This window comes from Papio anubis, chromosome 6, assembly GCF_008728515.1.
Source record: "Papio anubis isolate 15944 chromosome 6, Panubis1.0, whole genome shotgun sequence".
Classification (NCBI taxonomy): domain Eukaryota; kingdom Metazoa; phylum Chordata; class Mammalia; order Primates; family Cercopithecidae; genus Papio; species Papio anubis.
The window spans coordinates 165795289-165811589 of record NC_044981.1 but is presented as its reverse complement, the minus strand read 5'-3'; the positions used below and the strand labels follow the sequence as shown (position 1 = coordinate 165811589).

Here is a 16301-nt window from a genome sequence, read left to right as displayed (position 1 = left end):
CCCAACCTATGTTACACCCCTTGCCTACCCAGCCTACACTTCCTGAAGCCCCTGATTTCAGAAAGTCAGCTGTAGCTGAGACTATGCTGCTGGAAGATATCCCGATTATTCTTTCCATTGTTGTGGAATTTTAGATGGAAATTTAATAATTTTGAAAATGGTACATAATTTACAAAGTTACGTGTGTGTGTGTGTATATATCTATATCTATATCTATATCTATATCTATATCTATATCTATATATGGGACTGCCCAGAGTGTGCTGCCAGAAATGTTTTGAATAATTTTATCTATTTTAACTGCACAAAAATAGATAAAATATATATATATATATACACACACATACACACACACACACACACAAAATAATTTAAAAGAGAGACTTGACAAGGGACCCCGTGCCTGTTCCCATATTCACCTGACACACAGGTGCTGGATCCTCCCCATTGCCAGGGGCCCCCATCTGGGATCCGTGTCCTCCACGACAAGCAACATGCTGTCCTTTCTTGATCTGTGAGCGCTGAAACTCTGGGCTCCAGGACACGCCTCCACGTTCTGTTTTCTGATTCAATGAGTGATGCACTTTGAGCCACGGGGAGGAGACACCCGTTGGGGCTCTTGTACACGTGTTCAGGAAACTGAAACAGATGCTCTGCTCTCTACCTTTTCCTAGATTTCCAGTTCCCTCGAGTTGTTCGTGTCTGTACAGCTCAGTTTTAAATTATGGTATAATTGGACTGAAATGAAATGAGGTTTTTGCCCTATTACATGCATTACCCACTCATCGTGAAGAGCTGAGTTAGCAGATAATTTCAAGTTCTCAGCCCTGGTTTCTGAACATATCACATACATATTTGAAAGACTGTTTTCTTTGAGATCTTTTGGCTGGTGAGGGTTAAACGTTTATAAGCTTTGGCATTTTGATTTATGAGCTGAAGTCTGTGGGAAGGAAAGCGCCACTAAAGCCTCTTTTCTCTCCCATGTTCTCTCAGAGCAATACCTTGTCATTCTCTTCTTGTTTCTGCCGTTGTTTGGCAACCTCACGGGGATCCTGGGCTCCGAACACTAGTTTCTTTTGTCTCCCTCATGAGTAGTGGCGACATAATTTCCAGGGCAGGAGTTGAGAAGAAATCCATGCGCCTCTGGCCTCCTGGCTCCTCTCTTAGCTCCCACTCGAGATCGAGGACAGACGGGGGACGCTTCCTTCCTCAGAGCCAAGCTGGTTTCATTTCACCTGCATTCCTGAAAGAGGCACTTTCCTGAATGTTTTTCCAAGTATTCTTCCTTCTCTAATTGCAGGATAACTGCCCCCATCTGCCGAATTCTGGGCAGGAAGACTTTGACAAGGACGGGATTGGCGATGCCTGTGATGATGACGACGACAACGATGGTGTGACAGATGAGAAGGTAGGAGCGGCTCGTGCCGCGCACCTGCCCTGGGTTCCAGGAGCAGTGAGGTCCGCAGGAGGCCGCTTTATACCAAACAGCCCTTATCAACGTAACTGCCATTGTCTTGCAAGCGTTTGTGCATAAGCAGTTCCCAAAGGTCACAGTAAAGTCAGTCACTTGCAAAAGCGGATTACCTCAGTGCATGGGACTGTCCAGAGTGTGCTGCCGGAAATGTTTTGAATAACTTTTCTATTTTAACTGCACAAAAATAGAAGACCTCCTCTCCTTCTGCTGAGGAGCCAGTGATGGGCAAGGCTGACACCACCACGAGTGACAGACTTGCCTTTATGGCAACCTTTAAAATATTATCATTTTTCTGAGAAAATTGCTGCAAACACAAATGGTTTAACGTATTTGCACACAAAACAGCTCTAGCAAGAATAGATTATGTTTTTACTCACTGCTTTCTTACATCTGACTTTGATGGAGACACTGACTCACTAATCCATTCATTTATTTGATATTTACATCTCTCCTCACCATGAAGTGTATGTTATACTGTTTTTGCCTTAGCAATCTCCAAATTTTCAACAGAAGACAGATGCATAAATGATGATAAAATTATTTTATATTGAAAAAGTGTTTGGCGAGGGCTAACTGGCTTTTTTTTTTTTTTTTTGACGGAGTTTCAATTTTGTCGCCCAGGCTGGAGTACAATGGCATGATCTTGGTTCACTGCACTCTCCATCTTCTGAGTTCAAGCGATTCTCCTGTCTCATCTCCCGAGTAGCTGGGATTACAGGTGCACACCACCACGCCCGGCTAATTTTTGTATTTTTAGTAGAGATGGGGTTTCACCATGTTGGCCAGGCTGGTCTCGAACTCCTGACCTCAGGTGATCCGCCTGCCTCAGCCTCCCAAAGTGCTGGGATTAAAGGTGTGAGCCACCTCGCCTGGCCCTAACTGGCTTTTTGAAGTGCTGGGATTAAAGGTGTGAGCCACTGAGCCCAGCCCTGGTCTCGAACTCCTGACCTCAGGTGACCTGCCTGCCTCAGCTTCCCATAGTGCTGGGATTAAAGGTGTGAGCCCCCGCGCCCGGCCCTAACTGACTTTTTGGTGTGCTGGGATTACAGGTGTGAGCCACTGTCCAGCCCTAACTGGCTTTTGTGTTTGTTTGAGTTCTATATTGATTTTCATCAGTTTTTAGTACATAACTTGTAAGTACTCAACGGCTTGACACACATTCCTATGATCTTCGTTAAAGTCTTCCCTTTCTTGTTTTTCCAGGACAACTGCCAGCTCCTCTTCAATCCCCGCCAGGCTGACTACGACAAGGATGAGGTTGGGGACCGCTGTGACAACTGTCCTTACGTGCACAACCCCGCCCAGATCGACACAGACAACAACGGAGAGGGTGACGCCTGCTCCGTGGACATTGACGGGGACGGTGAGTGCTTCTGCTCCTTCCAACACATGCAGTTTATTTTTTTATTTTTTTATTTTTTGAGACGGAGTTTCACTGTTGTTGCCCAGGCTGGAGTGCAATGGCACCATCTTGGCTCACTGCGATCTCCACCTTCTGGGTTCAAGCGATTCTCCTGCTTCAGCCTCCTGAGTAGCTGGGATCACAGGCACGCACCACCACACTCAACTAATTTGGTATTTTTAGGAGAGACGGGGTTTCACCATGTTGGCCAGGCTGGTCTCAGACTCCTGACCTCAAGTGATCTGCCTGCCTTGGCCTCCCAAAGTGCCGGAATGACAGGCGTGAGCCACTGCGCCCGGCCCAATGCATGCGTTTTAAGGGTCACAGTTGGAGGCATTTGCAAGCTTCTTGTTTTATTCTGAATTTTGATAAGCTCCTCTCATTTTTACACTACCATAAGATTAAATGATTCGTTCAGTTATTCCCACAGGGGCCCATGCTTATTCTGCCTTGCCTTTTCCTGAGGGTCGGGGACACCGGCCACAGGACCGCCCTAGAGAAAGCTATGCATTTGGTATCCTCCTTTCTCTGACCCCCGCCTCGCAGTCCTGGGCCTCATGCTTCTTCATGGCATCTTTTCTAAAGTTCACCCTTCATTCAAAAATTCCAAGAAGCCATTACATGTTTTCATCAAACTGAGCTTCCAGGAGCTGTGGGTCTCTCCTGTGCCCCCATCCTGGGACATCTGTCTCTGCGCCCTTATTTCTAAATATGTATTGGAAAGCTCCTCCCACAGGGCTCAGTTAGAATAATGTGGGTGTATTGTGGCTACCTCTGCCACTGCTCCCCGTTGATGCTTTACCTGGAGAGCTTGCTGGTCTCGGTAAGCGAGCTCTGCAACCCAGTGCCACAGTCACCGCACGGCCGCTCCTTCTCTCGGGGCGCCTGGACACCAGGCGAGCGCTTCTGTAGAACCAGCAAGAGCTTGGGGCAGGCTCACGTCCACGCCGAAGCTCGACCCCAACTCCTCCACACTGGGCCTCATGGGGTCCTCTTCCCAGCCCGGTGCCAGCCACACCCCTTCTGAGCCACCCCAACCTGCTGTTCGGTCTCACGGCGGGGTTCTCAATCTAATCTTTTCCCCTGATTTCTGCCTCCACCCTCTTCTTGGTCTCGGGAATGTGGTGGGTTGCTGTCTAAGGGCTCGTGGTGGCCAGGGGGCTCCTCGGCTCTCATCCAGGGTGGCGTCTGTGATGTGCTGGATGCAGATCTCAAGCTCCCAGTCCCTTCCGTTTTTATTTTTTAGGGGCTCCTTACTTCCCTTCTCCAGACCTCACCTGACCAAAGCAAGGCAAGCGTCTCAGCTCAGTTCTGGCTCTTCCTGTGGACTCGCTGCCGTGTCATGTTTTGCTCTGTCATTTGTGACACTGTCGCTGATGGGATTGTTTAGTTCAATGCTAGTTTATATTTTTATAACTTCAGTATCAATGCAACTCATCATTTTCAGACTTCTTAAAATAAGATATGACATCGAAAAACCCTGCCACTGTCTGCCATTGTTTTTTCCTACTCATGTGCATGGATGATAAGCTCCTAGGAACTCAACGCGTACTTTCTGAGTGGGTATTAGGGAGAAAGAAGCAATTTAGCAAGCTCAGATTTACACGGCGACAGCACATTCAGCTGCCCCTCCTGCAACATTGCCCAGAAGTCTCCAAAAGTTGGTTCTATTTCAAATGAAAGGAATTTGAGTTGTAATGAAATACGTCGTATGTTCTTCTAAAATCTAATAGTCTTTATATTTTACTGTGTTCTTAGGCTTCTTTTTATTATCATTAAATAAAAGTGTGGCTGTAAGCAATTTCACGTGATAGGAACCCAGTGAGCTTCTCCTAAACTCACCTGTCCTTGTGGTTTGTTTTTGTTCTTTTCCCCCTTTGAACACCAACAGATGTCTTCAATGAACGAGACAATTGTCCCTACGTCTACAACACTGACCAGAGGGACACGGACGGTGACGGTGTGGGGGATCACTGTGACAACTGCCCCCTGGTGCACAACCCCGACCAGGTGAGGGCAGCTGCGGGCAGGCGGGGTTGGGGGTCCTCATCAGAGGGACTCGGACGGTGATGGTGTGGGGGGTCACTGTGACAACTGCCCCCGGTGCACAACGCCGACCAGGTGAGGGCAACCGTGAACAGGCAGGGTTGGTGGGGTTGGGGGTCCTCATCAGAGGGACTTGGATGGTGACGGTATGGGGGATCACTGTGACAACTGCCCCCGGTGCACAGCCCCAACCAGGTGAGGGCAGCTGTGGGCAGGCAGGCTTGGGGGTCCTCATCAGAGGGACTTGGACGGTGACGGTGTGGGGGGTCACTGTGACAACTGCCCCCGGTGCACAACGCCGACCAGTTGAGGGCAGCCGTGGACAGGCGAGTCTCAGGTCCTCATCAGTCCCCTCCACGGGGCCTTGGCAGTCTTCCATGAGCTCCGCCAAGACAGGATAACATGGAGTTTTCAATGATTTCAATCGAACACATTTACTCAACTCAAATTGCAGCACAATTCTTGTATCTCAGTGGCTACAGGCCAAATGAATAAATGCCTTCGCCTCATCAGCTGGAGCGAGGTTGCATCTTCACAGAATTCTCTCCCCATTTTCCTGATGCCAACTAGAAATTGGCTTTATTCCCAGGTTTGCGTTTGAAAGAGACAAGGGAAGACAATCATCTTGATGCAGCCCATAGGACATATTCTAGCGAATGATGTAAAAAAAAGACATAATTACTTGGTAGTTCGTGCTTTTCCAGTGAAGAAGCACAACGTCTTCCTTTAGTGAAGTGAATTACTGTGGAGAGGTGGCAGAGGGTGGAGAGATTCCTGGCCCCAGTGCTGGTCCTGACGTCAGGGTCGGTGTGACCTTAGACCAGCCGCCCTTGCATGACCCGGGGCTTGTGCTGCAGGACGAGGAGGCGGCTCTCAGGCTTGCGTCCTGCTGGTTCCTCTCCACCTCCTCAAATTGGCACTCCTCTGCTGTTTCCCTCACGCCCCATCCCCTAGACTGACATGGACAACGACCTCGTCGGGGACCAGTGTGACAACAACGAGGACATAGATGACGACGGCCACCAGAACAACCAGGACAACTGCCCCTACATCTCCAACGCCAACCAGGCCGACCACGACAACGACGGCCAAGGCGACGCCTGCGATCACGATGATGACAACGATGGCGTCCCCGACGACAGGGACAACTGCCGGCTTGTGTTCAACCCAGACCAGGAGGACTTGGACGGTGGGTGCTCTCCCAGCTCATCAGGCGTGGAGGAAAATGGCTTCTGAGCAACCCACTAGGGCAGAGACATGTATGCACAGAGATCAACTTAAATCTGCTGCTGGAAAAAGGGCAGTTACTTTGGGCCTCTTAAAGCTATGGGTCCACGCAATATGAGTTTCCTCTGCCCTGACACTCAGCACATTCTTGACTGTGTGTACCCTTCAACAGGTGTGCTGCCTCAAGTGTGTGTGCGCATTGGGAGGAGGAGAAATCCCTGCCCCCATGTCACTGCTAGATCGTTGACGATCTCCTAGAAACAAAGCCACTTATAAACATAGGATGAATTGGAGATTTGGCATATGGGGCCAGGCAGGGGACAGGGAGGATTTTTTTTAAGAGCATTTTTTTAAGAGCAAAACAAACAAAAGTGGCATGAGTGTGAAGCGTGAGAGGAAGAGCTGCTTTGCTCAGGGGTGAGCATAAATAGGTAGCCCATAGGCACGGGGGGTGCTGAGGAAGGAGCTGGATGGGCTGCAGTCCTCAAAGTCAGAGTCCCTGAGTAATAAACAAGGGCACTGCTGTGCTCTGGGGATTCCTGGGTGGCTGTGAGAAAGTGGTCCTCACTCGGAGTTGGGGTCTGGCTGACACAGGCTCTTTTGGAAGCTGTGTCCTTGACAGATGGAGATAAGGACTTGAGGGGCGTCTGAGACAGCATGACTCAGAAGTACATGGGAGACGCTGGGATCAGAAGGGCAGCTCCCGGGTCCTCCCTGAGCAGCATGAAGGGATGGAGTGAGCACAGGAAGCCTCGTCTGGACTCCGTGCTCTGGTGGGCAGGGGCTTGCTCCCCAGGCAGCCTTTCCACAGAGAGGGCCTGGGATGGAGAGAAGCTGACAGGGAGAGCAGCATTTCAGCATTTCAGAGCGCCCTGATAGCAACTACGTGCCTGCTGCACGGTAGATGGAGTATGTTCTTGAACAGAATGGAAATTAGTTGAAGAATATGATGAGATACTCAATCCAACTTACCTTTCCTCCTAAAACAGCAGGCCACGTGAAAGCTAATTCAGTACGTTGCTATCTGCCTGTCAGGTTATCGTCATTGCCGTAGACTGACTGGACACATGTGGCAAATTCGTGGTCCCTCCCATTTGCACCAGGCCCACCTCATCCCCACTCTCCACTATGCCACAAGCCTGTTGAAAACTTGACAAGGACCTCCTAAACAGCAGAAGTCCATGTCTCCCTAGGAAAAACCATTTTAGTGTGAGTTCCGCTTTGATGCCCAATAGACTATAAAAGGCAGGGATGACTAAGAAAAGTAACAACAGACATTCAGAAAACTATCCAAAAAGAAAGCTGGAAATGCAGGTTGATATTACTTGACAGCCATTCAGGTTCTATACCCTCAGCGTTGAGTTTGGAACACGGTGAGAAATGGCTTTATGTGAATTTGCTGTGCTGGCCTTTGCTGTGTATTTATCACAAAAATGTTGTGAAAAGAGTTGAGGCTCCTCACAGCAGTGAAGTCAAATGTTTTGGAGGTTGCAGAGCATGAATCCACAAAACACTGCAAAGCACTCAGTCTTAGATGTTCGGGGAAAGATGCACTCATGTTTCTCAGACATAGAAAAGCAAATGGCAAACCACCGACTTTGCTTCTTTGTTGTGTGTGTGTGTTTTTTTATTTATTTCTATTTTTTATTTTTTGGTTTGTTCTTTGTGCATAGGTGATGGACGGGGTGATATTTGTAAAGATGATTTTGACAATGACAACGTCCCAGATATTGATGATGTGTGTCCTGAAAATAATGCCATCAGTGAGACAGACTTCAGGAACTTCCAGATGGTCCCCTTGGATCCCAAAGGGACCACCCAAATTGATCCCAACTGGGTCATTCGCCATCAAGGCAAAGAGCTGGTTCAGACGGCCAACTCGGACCCCGGCATTGCTGTAGGTGAGTCTGTGAGTCATGGTGGTGGTGCCAGCGTTGCTCTGGGGGAGGCACCCACAGAGGATGCAGACTGTGCTTTAAGATCATGCAGGTGGGATGCTGTGTGGTCTTTCTGGAAGCCCCCAGCCTTCCATGGTCTGTGAAACTGTCTGCCTAGATAAGCTTGACAGGCACATGCACCTGCCACTCTGAAGTCTCTGAAATGTCAGTAAATCATTTTATTTTATAGACTTGGTCTATGAAATGGGACCTCATAACCCTTCCTTAATTCTCTGAAAAGTTGATCTTTAATCCTTCAATCTAACTTCATGGTAAAGAGCCTACCGATGAAGATCTCACTACGCATCCATTCCCCAGATGGTCACAGAGCTGTTGACTGCCTGAAACCTGTTTTCTTTTCTCTCCTCCTTCCTTCCTTCCTTCCTTCCTTCTTCCTTCCTTTTCCTTCCTTCCTTCCTTCCTTCCTTCCTCTCTCTTTTCTTTTCTTTTGAGATGGTCTGTTTTGTCGCCCAGGTTGAGGTATCGATCTTATCACTGCAACCTTCGTTCCTGGGTTTAAGTGATTCTCCTGCCTCAGCCTCCTGAGTAGCTGGGATTACAGGTGCCCACCACCATGCCCGGCTAATTTTTGTATTTTTAGTTGAGACGAGGTTTTGCCATGACTGGTCTCAAACTCTTGACCTCAGGTGTTCTGCCCGCCTCGGCCTCTCAAAGTGCTGGGATTACAGGCATGAGCCACCGCGCCTGGCCACCTGAAAGGTGTTTCTAACAAAACCTCATGGCATTGCATCCAGGTTTTGACGAGTTTGGGTCCGTGGACTTCAGTGGCACGTTCTATGTAAACACTGACCGGGATGATGACTATGCCGGCTTCGTCTACGGGTACCAGTCAAGCAGCCGCTTCTACGTGGTGATGTGGAAGCAGGTGACGCAGACCTACTGGGAGGACCAGCCGACGCGGGCCTATGGCTACTCCGGCGTGTCCCTCAAGGTGGTGAACTCCACCACAGGGACGGGCGAGCACCTGAGGAACGCGCTGTGGCACACGGGGAACACACCGGGGCAGGTGAGGATGGCCAGCTGGGCCCATGCATCTCCTGTGTGCCACTGTGGCTGCGGGGTGTTTCAGCAGGGCTAGCCCAACCCAGAGACCCCAATTTTGTTTTTATCAATTTTAACTCCAGGCACAGTTATTTTAATAATTTTACTTTATTATAGACACTGTGCCTGGGGTTACAACTCAACACATTTGATTATTACCCATTAAACACAGTTGCTAATCCCTTTACAAATTAAACCTCTTTTACCTTCCTCTGGAGAACAGGAGTGAGCACAGGACATAACGATCAGATATAATATGAAAAACATTTTTAAAAATTGGAGATAGGTAGAACTGAATATCAAAACTTTAAGTATTTTGCCCAACATCCCGTGTCAAGGAAAGAGAAGATCCAGACATGAACCCAGGAATCTAGGGTCAGGTGCCTGGGCTGTCAGCCCTGAGTCACACTCTCTGTCCATGGGCTTCAATCCACAGTAGAGATTTGGATGATAAACACATCAGAGAGAGATGGAGCACCATGAACCTTAAATGTGAACTTTCAGAGTCATGTTTTTGCTTCCTGCTTGGTGTTACGGGGCTGTGGTTAAGGTCCTGGGTGCCCATGGCACTCAAGAGTGCTGTGTTCTCCCTCAGGTGCGAACCTTATGGCATGACCCCAGGAACATTGGCTGGAAGGACTACACGGCCTACAGGTGGCACCTGACTCACAGGCCCAAGACTGGCTACATCAGGTGAGGGCAGGTCAGCGCAGCTGCATTTCTTCCAAGGGGCTTCCCATCGGATGGCACATTATATAATGTTTGAACATTAGTAGACGAATAAGCTCAAGTGAATTCTAACTTTTTGTTTTACTCTAGATTTTTCAGCATTAACTGCCTTCTCTTTTCTATCCTGCATCTCTACTAAACATTACATAGTTTTAAAAAACGGTTGAAAAGGAGAACATACAATCTGCTTTGTTTTTAAAATGACTTTTGGGATGATAACCGTATTTTCTCCTAATGAATAGCCCAGGCAGGGGAGAACACCTGCAATTAGAATAACTGCATCTTTGCAGAATTAGCATGTGCTTTATTGGAGACTAGATTTGTACCTGTTTCTGATGATGTAGATGGCTGAATTTAAAACACGGTTGTATGAAGTTTTGATACGGTTAGCCCAACAGAATCTTTTCCCTTGGCTTAACAGCTTTTGTAATTGATTTTTATTGAAACAAAATGTGGTCAATTTAAAATCAAGGTATTTTCGTTTTTGTTTCTTCAAAGTTAATAAGCACCAAGATCAGGCCAGACTCTGTACAGATGCCAGGAGTGTGTGAGTCCCTGGCAATAGTGGGCAGATCTGTGTGGGTGAAGTGCAGGCTCATGGCCTGGCTGGAACGTTTCCCTAGAGGGCCTCCCATTTATTCACACTTACGCCCCATCCTCCCACTGGGGGCTTGGTGTATCTGGTCCTGCTCCCACACAGATTCCACAGTGGGGAGGAAAGTCAGTGAGCTCATGATTTTAGCACATGGTGAAGTAGGGAGAGTCCAGTGCAGCTTCCCAGGAAGTGGGAAGTTTCCTCCTCACCCCACCAAAGGCAGAGTCTCCTCTAAAGCCCTTGCCCGGGTAACTGTAAGTGAACTCACAGATTGTGACAATGGTGTGGTTGCAAGAAGGAAGGCGTGCCCTGGATCAGTGCTGCACCAGGGGTGGCTGGAGCTCCAAAGGAGAAAGCCAGCAATGCCCCCTGGGGCACTGAAGCCCTGGGCAGGGTATCCACAGCTCGTGTCGGGAGCCGACCTGCCACCACTGGTGAATGCTTCATGGAGTTCATGTTCTCTTTCTTTCCTCTTCTTCTTTTTACAAACCATTTTTAGAGTCTTAGTGCATGAAGGAAAACAGGTCATGGCAGACTCAGGACCTATCTATGACCAAACCTACGCTGGTGGGCGGCTGGGTCTATTTGTCTTCTCTCAAGAAATGGTCTATTTCTCAGACCTCAAGTACGAATGCAGAGGTGAGTGTGAGTGCTTCAGGTTAGTGGGGAAGGCATGTGGCACCCAGAAAGGGAAAGTGCACTTTTCCACTTACAAAAGCTGTACATCAGGGCAATAAACCTAATGCACAATACCACATGAGACCCCCGCACATTCCAAGCAGCCATTTCATTTGGTCAGCTTGGATTGTTGTTTGTGGTAATTGCATTTGGATGCCTCTGGTAGAACACTTTCCAATTATTTACAGGTCCCACCCATCCTCATTGTGCCATATCCTAGAGTTTCCTAGATTTCCTCCACCTTCCAGGCTCCTGACGCCATTTTAGATTGGTACCCTTGCATTAGCAATGGCAGGCAGGCAGGAAGGAAGGAAGGAAAGAAGGAAGGGGTTTCTCTATAGTTATCTCACTACAAGTATATTTGAATCAAAATATTATAGACCTGGAAGATAACTTGAATCCCATCTGCTCTAATTCCATGACTTCACGTGCACATTACCCTTCCACAGATGCGGGAAATAAGGCTCAGGCTGCTTCTCAAAAATTGCACATCGAAAATCATGTGTTTGGCTGGGGGCAGTGGCTCATGCCTGTAATCCTAGCCCTTTGGGAGGCCAAGACGGGTGGATTCCCTGAAGTCAGGAGTTCAAGACCAGTCTGGCCAACAGGGCAAAACCCTGCTGGGGTTGATTTCTCTGTTTGTTCTGTGGAAGTTTTCTTCTTATGTTAGGATGACTTTCAAGGCATCTCATTTCCTCCCATCCATCCATATCATTCATCCACCCACCCATATATCTCATCCATCCACCCATCCATCCATCCATCCATCCACCCATCCGCCCATCCATCTCATCCATTCACCCAACCATTCACCTCATCCATCCATCCATTCATTCATCCATCCTCCCACCCACACACCCACCCATCTCATCCATCCATCCATCCATCCACCCACCCATCTCATCCATCCATCCATCCATCCATCCATCCACCCACCCATCCACCTATCCATGTAATCCATCCACCCACCCACCCACTCATCCATCTCATCCATCCATCCCATCCACCCACCCACCCACTCATCCATCTCATCCATCCATCTACCCACCCATCCACACACAAAACCATTTCATCCACCCCCACCCACTCATTATCCCATCCATCCTTCCATCTCATCCATTCACCCACCTACTCACCCATCCATCCACCCACATATCCATCCATCTCATCCATCCATCCATCCATCCATCCATCCATCCATCCATCCATCTCATCCATTTACCCACCCACTCATCATCCAGCCAGCCAGCCACCACTCATCCATCTTATCCATCCATCCATATCAGTCACCCACCCACCCACTCATTCATCTCATCCATCCACCCACCCATCTATCTCATCCATCCATCCATCTCATCCACCAACCCATTCATCCATCCATCCATCCACCCACCCATCCATCCATCCATCTCATTCACCCACCCACCTATCTCATCCATCCATATACATCTTACTCTATTCTACTCCATCTATGTTATCTTATCTTATCTTATTATTCTATATCTATCTATCTTTATCTATCTATTTTAGCTTATCTATCGGTCTATCTATTTATTCCTATCTATTCTATCTTATCTATCTATCTATCTATCTATCTATCTATCTATCTATTTATCTTTATCTATTCTATCTATCTATCTTATCTATCTATCTATCTATCTATCTTATTTTATTTAATGACGGCTTTATCTATTTTATCGATTTAATACGAATTTATCTATTTTATCGATCTATCGGTTTTATTTTATCGACGCATTTAATTCTATATAATGCATTTATTTTATCTATCGATCTATCGACATTCCATTTATCTATCGATCGGTTTTACGAACGGCTTATCGATGATCGATGATCGACGCATTTATCTACTTTATCTATCGACGACGCATTTTATCTATCCATCTAATTTACCCACTCTATCTACTCTATCCATTTGCATCCACTTCTACCTACTTCCATCTTATCCCATCCATCCATCCATCTCATCCACTCACCCACCTACTCATCCATCCATCCAGCCACCCACCCATCCATCCATCCATCCATCCATTTCATCCAATCCCACCTATCTCATCCATCCATCCCATCCATCCATCCACCCATCCACCCATCTTATTTCATCCACCCCCACCCACTCATCTATCCCATCTCATCCACTCATCTATTTCATCCACTCGCCCACCTACTCATCCATCCATGCACCCACCTATCCATCCATCCATCCATCCATCCATCCATCCATCCATCCATCCATCTCAGCCACCCACCCATCCACTCATCCATCCACCAATCTAGCCACCCATCCATCTAATCCCCCACCCACCTATCTATCCCATCCATCCATCCATCCATCTCATCCACCCACCCATCTCATCCATCCATCCACCTAGCTCATCCATCCGTCTCATCCATCTATCTCATCCATCCATCCATCCATCCATCCATCCATCCATCTCTCATCCATCCACCCATCCATCCATCTCATCCAGCCACCCACCCACCTCATCATCCATCCACCCATCCATCCACCCACCCATTTCATCCATCCATCCATACATTTCATCCATCCATCCATCCATCTCATTCACCCACCCACCCATCTCATCCATCCACCCATCCATTTCATCCATCCACCCATCCATCCATCCATCCATATGGTAGCTCTCATTTTTAATTAAAGTAGTTATATTTCAGGTTCTAGGTGAAACAAAATAAAACACTACCCATGGCCCAGTCATCCTAACTCTGTTTATTGCTTTTTTTCTTTTTGTAGATGTTTAAACAAGATTTGCTGCATTTCCGGCAATGCCCCATGCATGCCATGGTCCCCAGACACCTCAGTTCATCGTGGTCCTTGCGGCTTCTCTCTCCAGCAGCACTTCCTGTCCTTTGACCTTAACTCTGATGGTTCCTCACCTCTTGCCAGCAAACCCAAACCCAAGTGCCTTCAGAGGATAAATATAAGTGGAACTTAGAGATGAACATCTAACCCACTAGAGGAAACCAGTTTGGTGATATACGAGACTTTATGTGGAGTGAAAATTGGGCATGCCATTACATTGCTTTTTCTTGTTTGTTTAAAAAGAATGACGTTTACATATAAAATGTAATTACTTATTGTATTTATGTGTATATGGAGTTGAAGGGAATATTGTGCATAAGCCATTATGATAAATTAAGCATGAAAAATATTGCTGAACTACTTTTGGTGCTTAAAGTTGTCACTATTCTTGAATTAGAGCTGCTCTACAATGACACACAAATCCCATTAAATCAATTATAAAGAAGGTTCAATTCAAATTTGAAGTAATGTTATAATAAGGAGAGATTAGAAGACAACAGGCATAGCAAATGACATAAGCTACCAATTAACTAATTGGAACATGTAAAATAGTTATAAAAATAAACGAACTCTCCTCTTGTCCTACAATGAAAGCCCTCATGTGCAGTAGAGATGCAGTTTCATCAAAGAACAAATATCCTTGCAAAATGGGTGTGACGCGGTTCCAGATGTGGATTTGGCAAAACCTCATTTAAGTAAAAGGTTAGCAGAGCAAAGTGCTGCGCTTCAGCTGCTGCTTGTGCCGCTGTGGTGTCGGGGAGGCTCCTGCCTGAGCTTCCTTCCCCAGCTTTGCTGCCTGAGAGGAGGCAGAGCAGACGCACAGGCCAGAAAAGGCACATCTAACTCGTATCTAGGCTTTGGTAACTGCAGACAAGTTGCTTTTACCTAATTTGATAATACATTTCATTAAGGTTCCAGTTATAAATGTTGTTAATATTTATTAAATGAATATAGAATGCAGCTCCACTTACCAATAACTTATTTTAAATATGCCTAGTAACACATATGTAGCATAATTTCTAGAAACAAACATCTAACAAGTATATAATCCTGTGAAAATATGAGGCTTTATAATATTAGGTTGTCATGATGAAGCATGCTAGAAGCTGTAACAGAATAAATAGAGAATAATGAGGAGTTTATGACGGAACCTTAATATATAATATTGCCAGTGATTTTAGTTCAATACTTGTTACTGTTATCTATCTGCTGTATATGGAATTCTTTTAATTCAAATGCTGAAAACGAATCAGTATTTAGTCTTGCCAGGCACACCCAGTAATCAGTCATGTGTGATATGCACAAGTTTGTTTTTGTTTTTTGTTTGTTGGTTTTTTTTTTTTTTTCTTTAAGTTGCATGATCTTTCTGCAGGAAATAGTCGCTCATCCCACTCCACGTAAGGGGTTTAGTAAGAGAAGTCTGTCTATCTGATAGGGGGCAAATCTTTTTCCCCTTTCTGTTAATAGTCATCACATTTCTATGCCAAATGGGAACGATCCATAACTTTAGTCTTAATGTACACATTGCATTTTGATAAAATTATTTTTGTTGTTTCCTTTGAGGTTGATCGTTGTATTGTTGTTTTGCTGCACTTTTTACTTTTTTGTGTGGAGCTGTATTCCCGAGACCAACGAAGCGTTGGGAGACTTCATTAAATGTAGCGACTGTCAACAGCGTGCAGGTTTTCTGTTTCCGTGTTGCGGGGTCAACCGTACAATGGTGTGGGAATGATGATGATGTGAATATTTAGAATGTACCATATTTTTTGTAAGTTATTTATGTTTTTCTAAACAAATTTATCCTATAGGTTGATGAAACGTCATGTGTTTTGCCAAAGACTGTAAATATTTATTTATGTGTTCACATGGTCAAAATTTCACCACTGAAACCCTACACTTAGCTAGAACCTCATTTTTAAAGATTAACAACAGGAAATAAATTGTAAAAAAGGTTTTCTATACATGATCTCTCTCCCTTTTTTAAAAAGAATTAGCAGGGTTTCTACTGGGGGGAAAGGGGTAGAAGGAATTGGCATTTTGCCTCCTCTAATGTAAGCAGGCCTGCGGTGTGATCACGGGCTATCTCCTCACAAGTCACAGGTTAAAATGCAGGCTGAAGGGCCTGGTGGAGAAGGAAGCCCTGCTTGACACAGGTCTCTGTTCTGCTGAGCCTCCCAGCGCGGTGTGGGATACAACCATTTAGCAATTCATCTCTCCTGCCTCTGCTCATTGTCAAACGAGGGAACAGAACTTTGTAGGGAATTTGGCAAACATGATTGAAATGATTCAGAAAAAGGCAACAGCACAAG

The 16301-nt window shown here is 46.4% G+C and overlaps 1 protein-coding gene across 1 annotated transcript in view; it reads left to right on the top strand.

Annotated features, from left to right (window-relative positions):
- Positions 1-15953, top strand: part of THBS2 (thrombospondin 2) — a 38985-nt gene extending 23032 nt beyond the window's left edge. The window contains exons 14-22 of the mRNA XM_031667587.1: positions 1301-1408; positions 2678-2837; positions 4768-4886; positions 5877-6111; positions 7823-8050; positions 8842-9113; positions 9744-9841; positions 10972-11111; positions 13924-15953. Coding sequence (XP_031523447.1) covers positions 1301-1408; positions 2678-2837; positions 4768-4886; positions 5877-6111; positions 7823-8050; positions 8842-9113; positions 9744-9841; positions 10972-11111; positions 13924-13931 — 1368 coding nt within the window. The 3' untranslated portion in view covers positions 13932-15953. The remainder of the gene's footprint in view (positions 1-1300; positions 1409-2677; positions 2838-4767; positions 4887-5876; positions 6112-7822; positions 8051-8841; positions 9114-9743; positions 9842-10971; positions 11112-13923) is intronic.
- Positions 15954-16301: the final 348 nt, after the last annotated feature.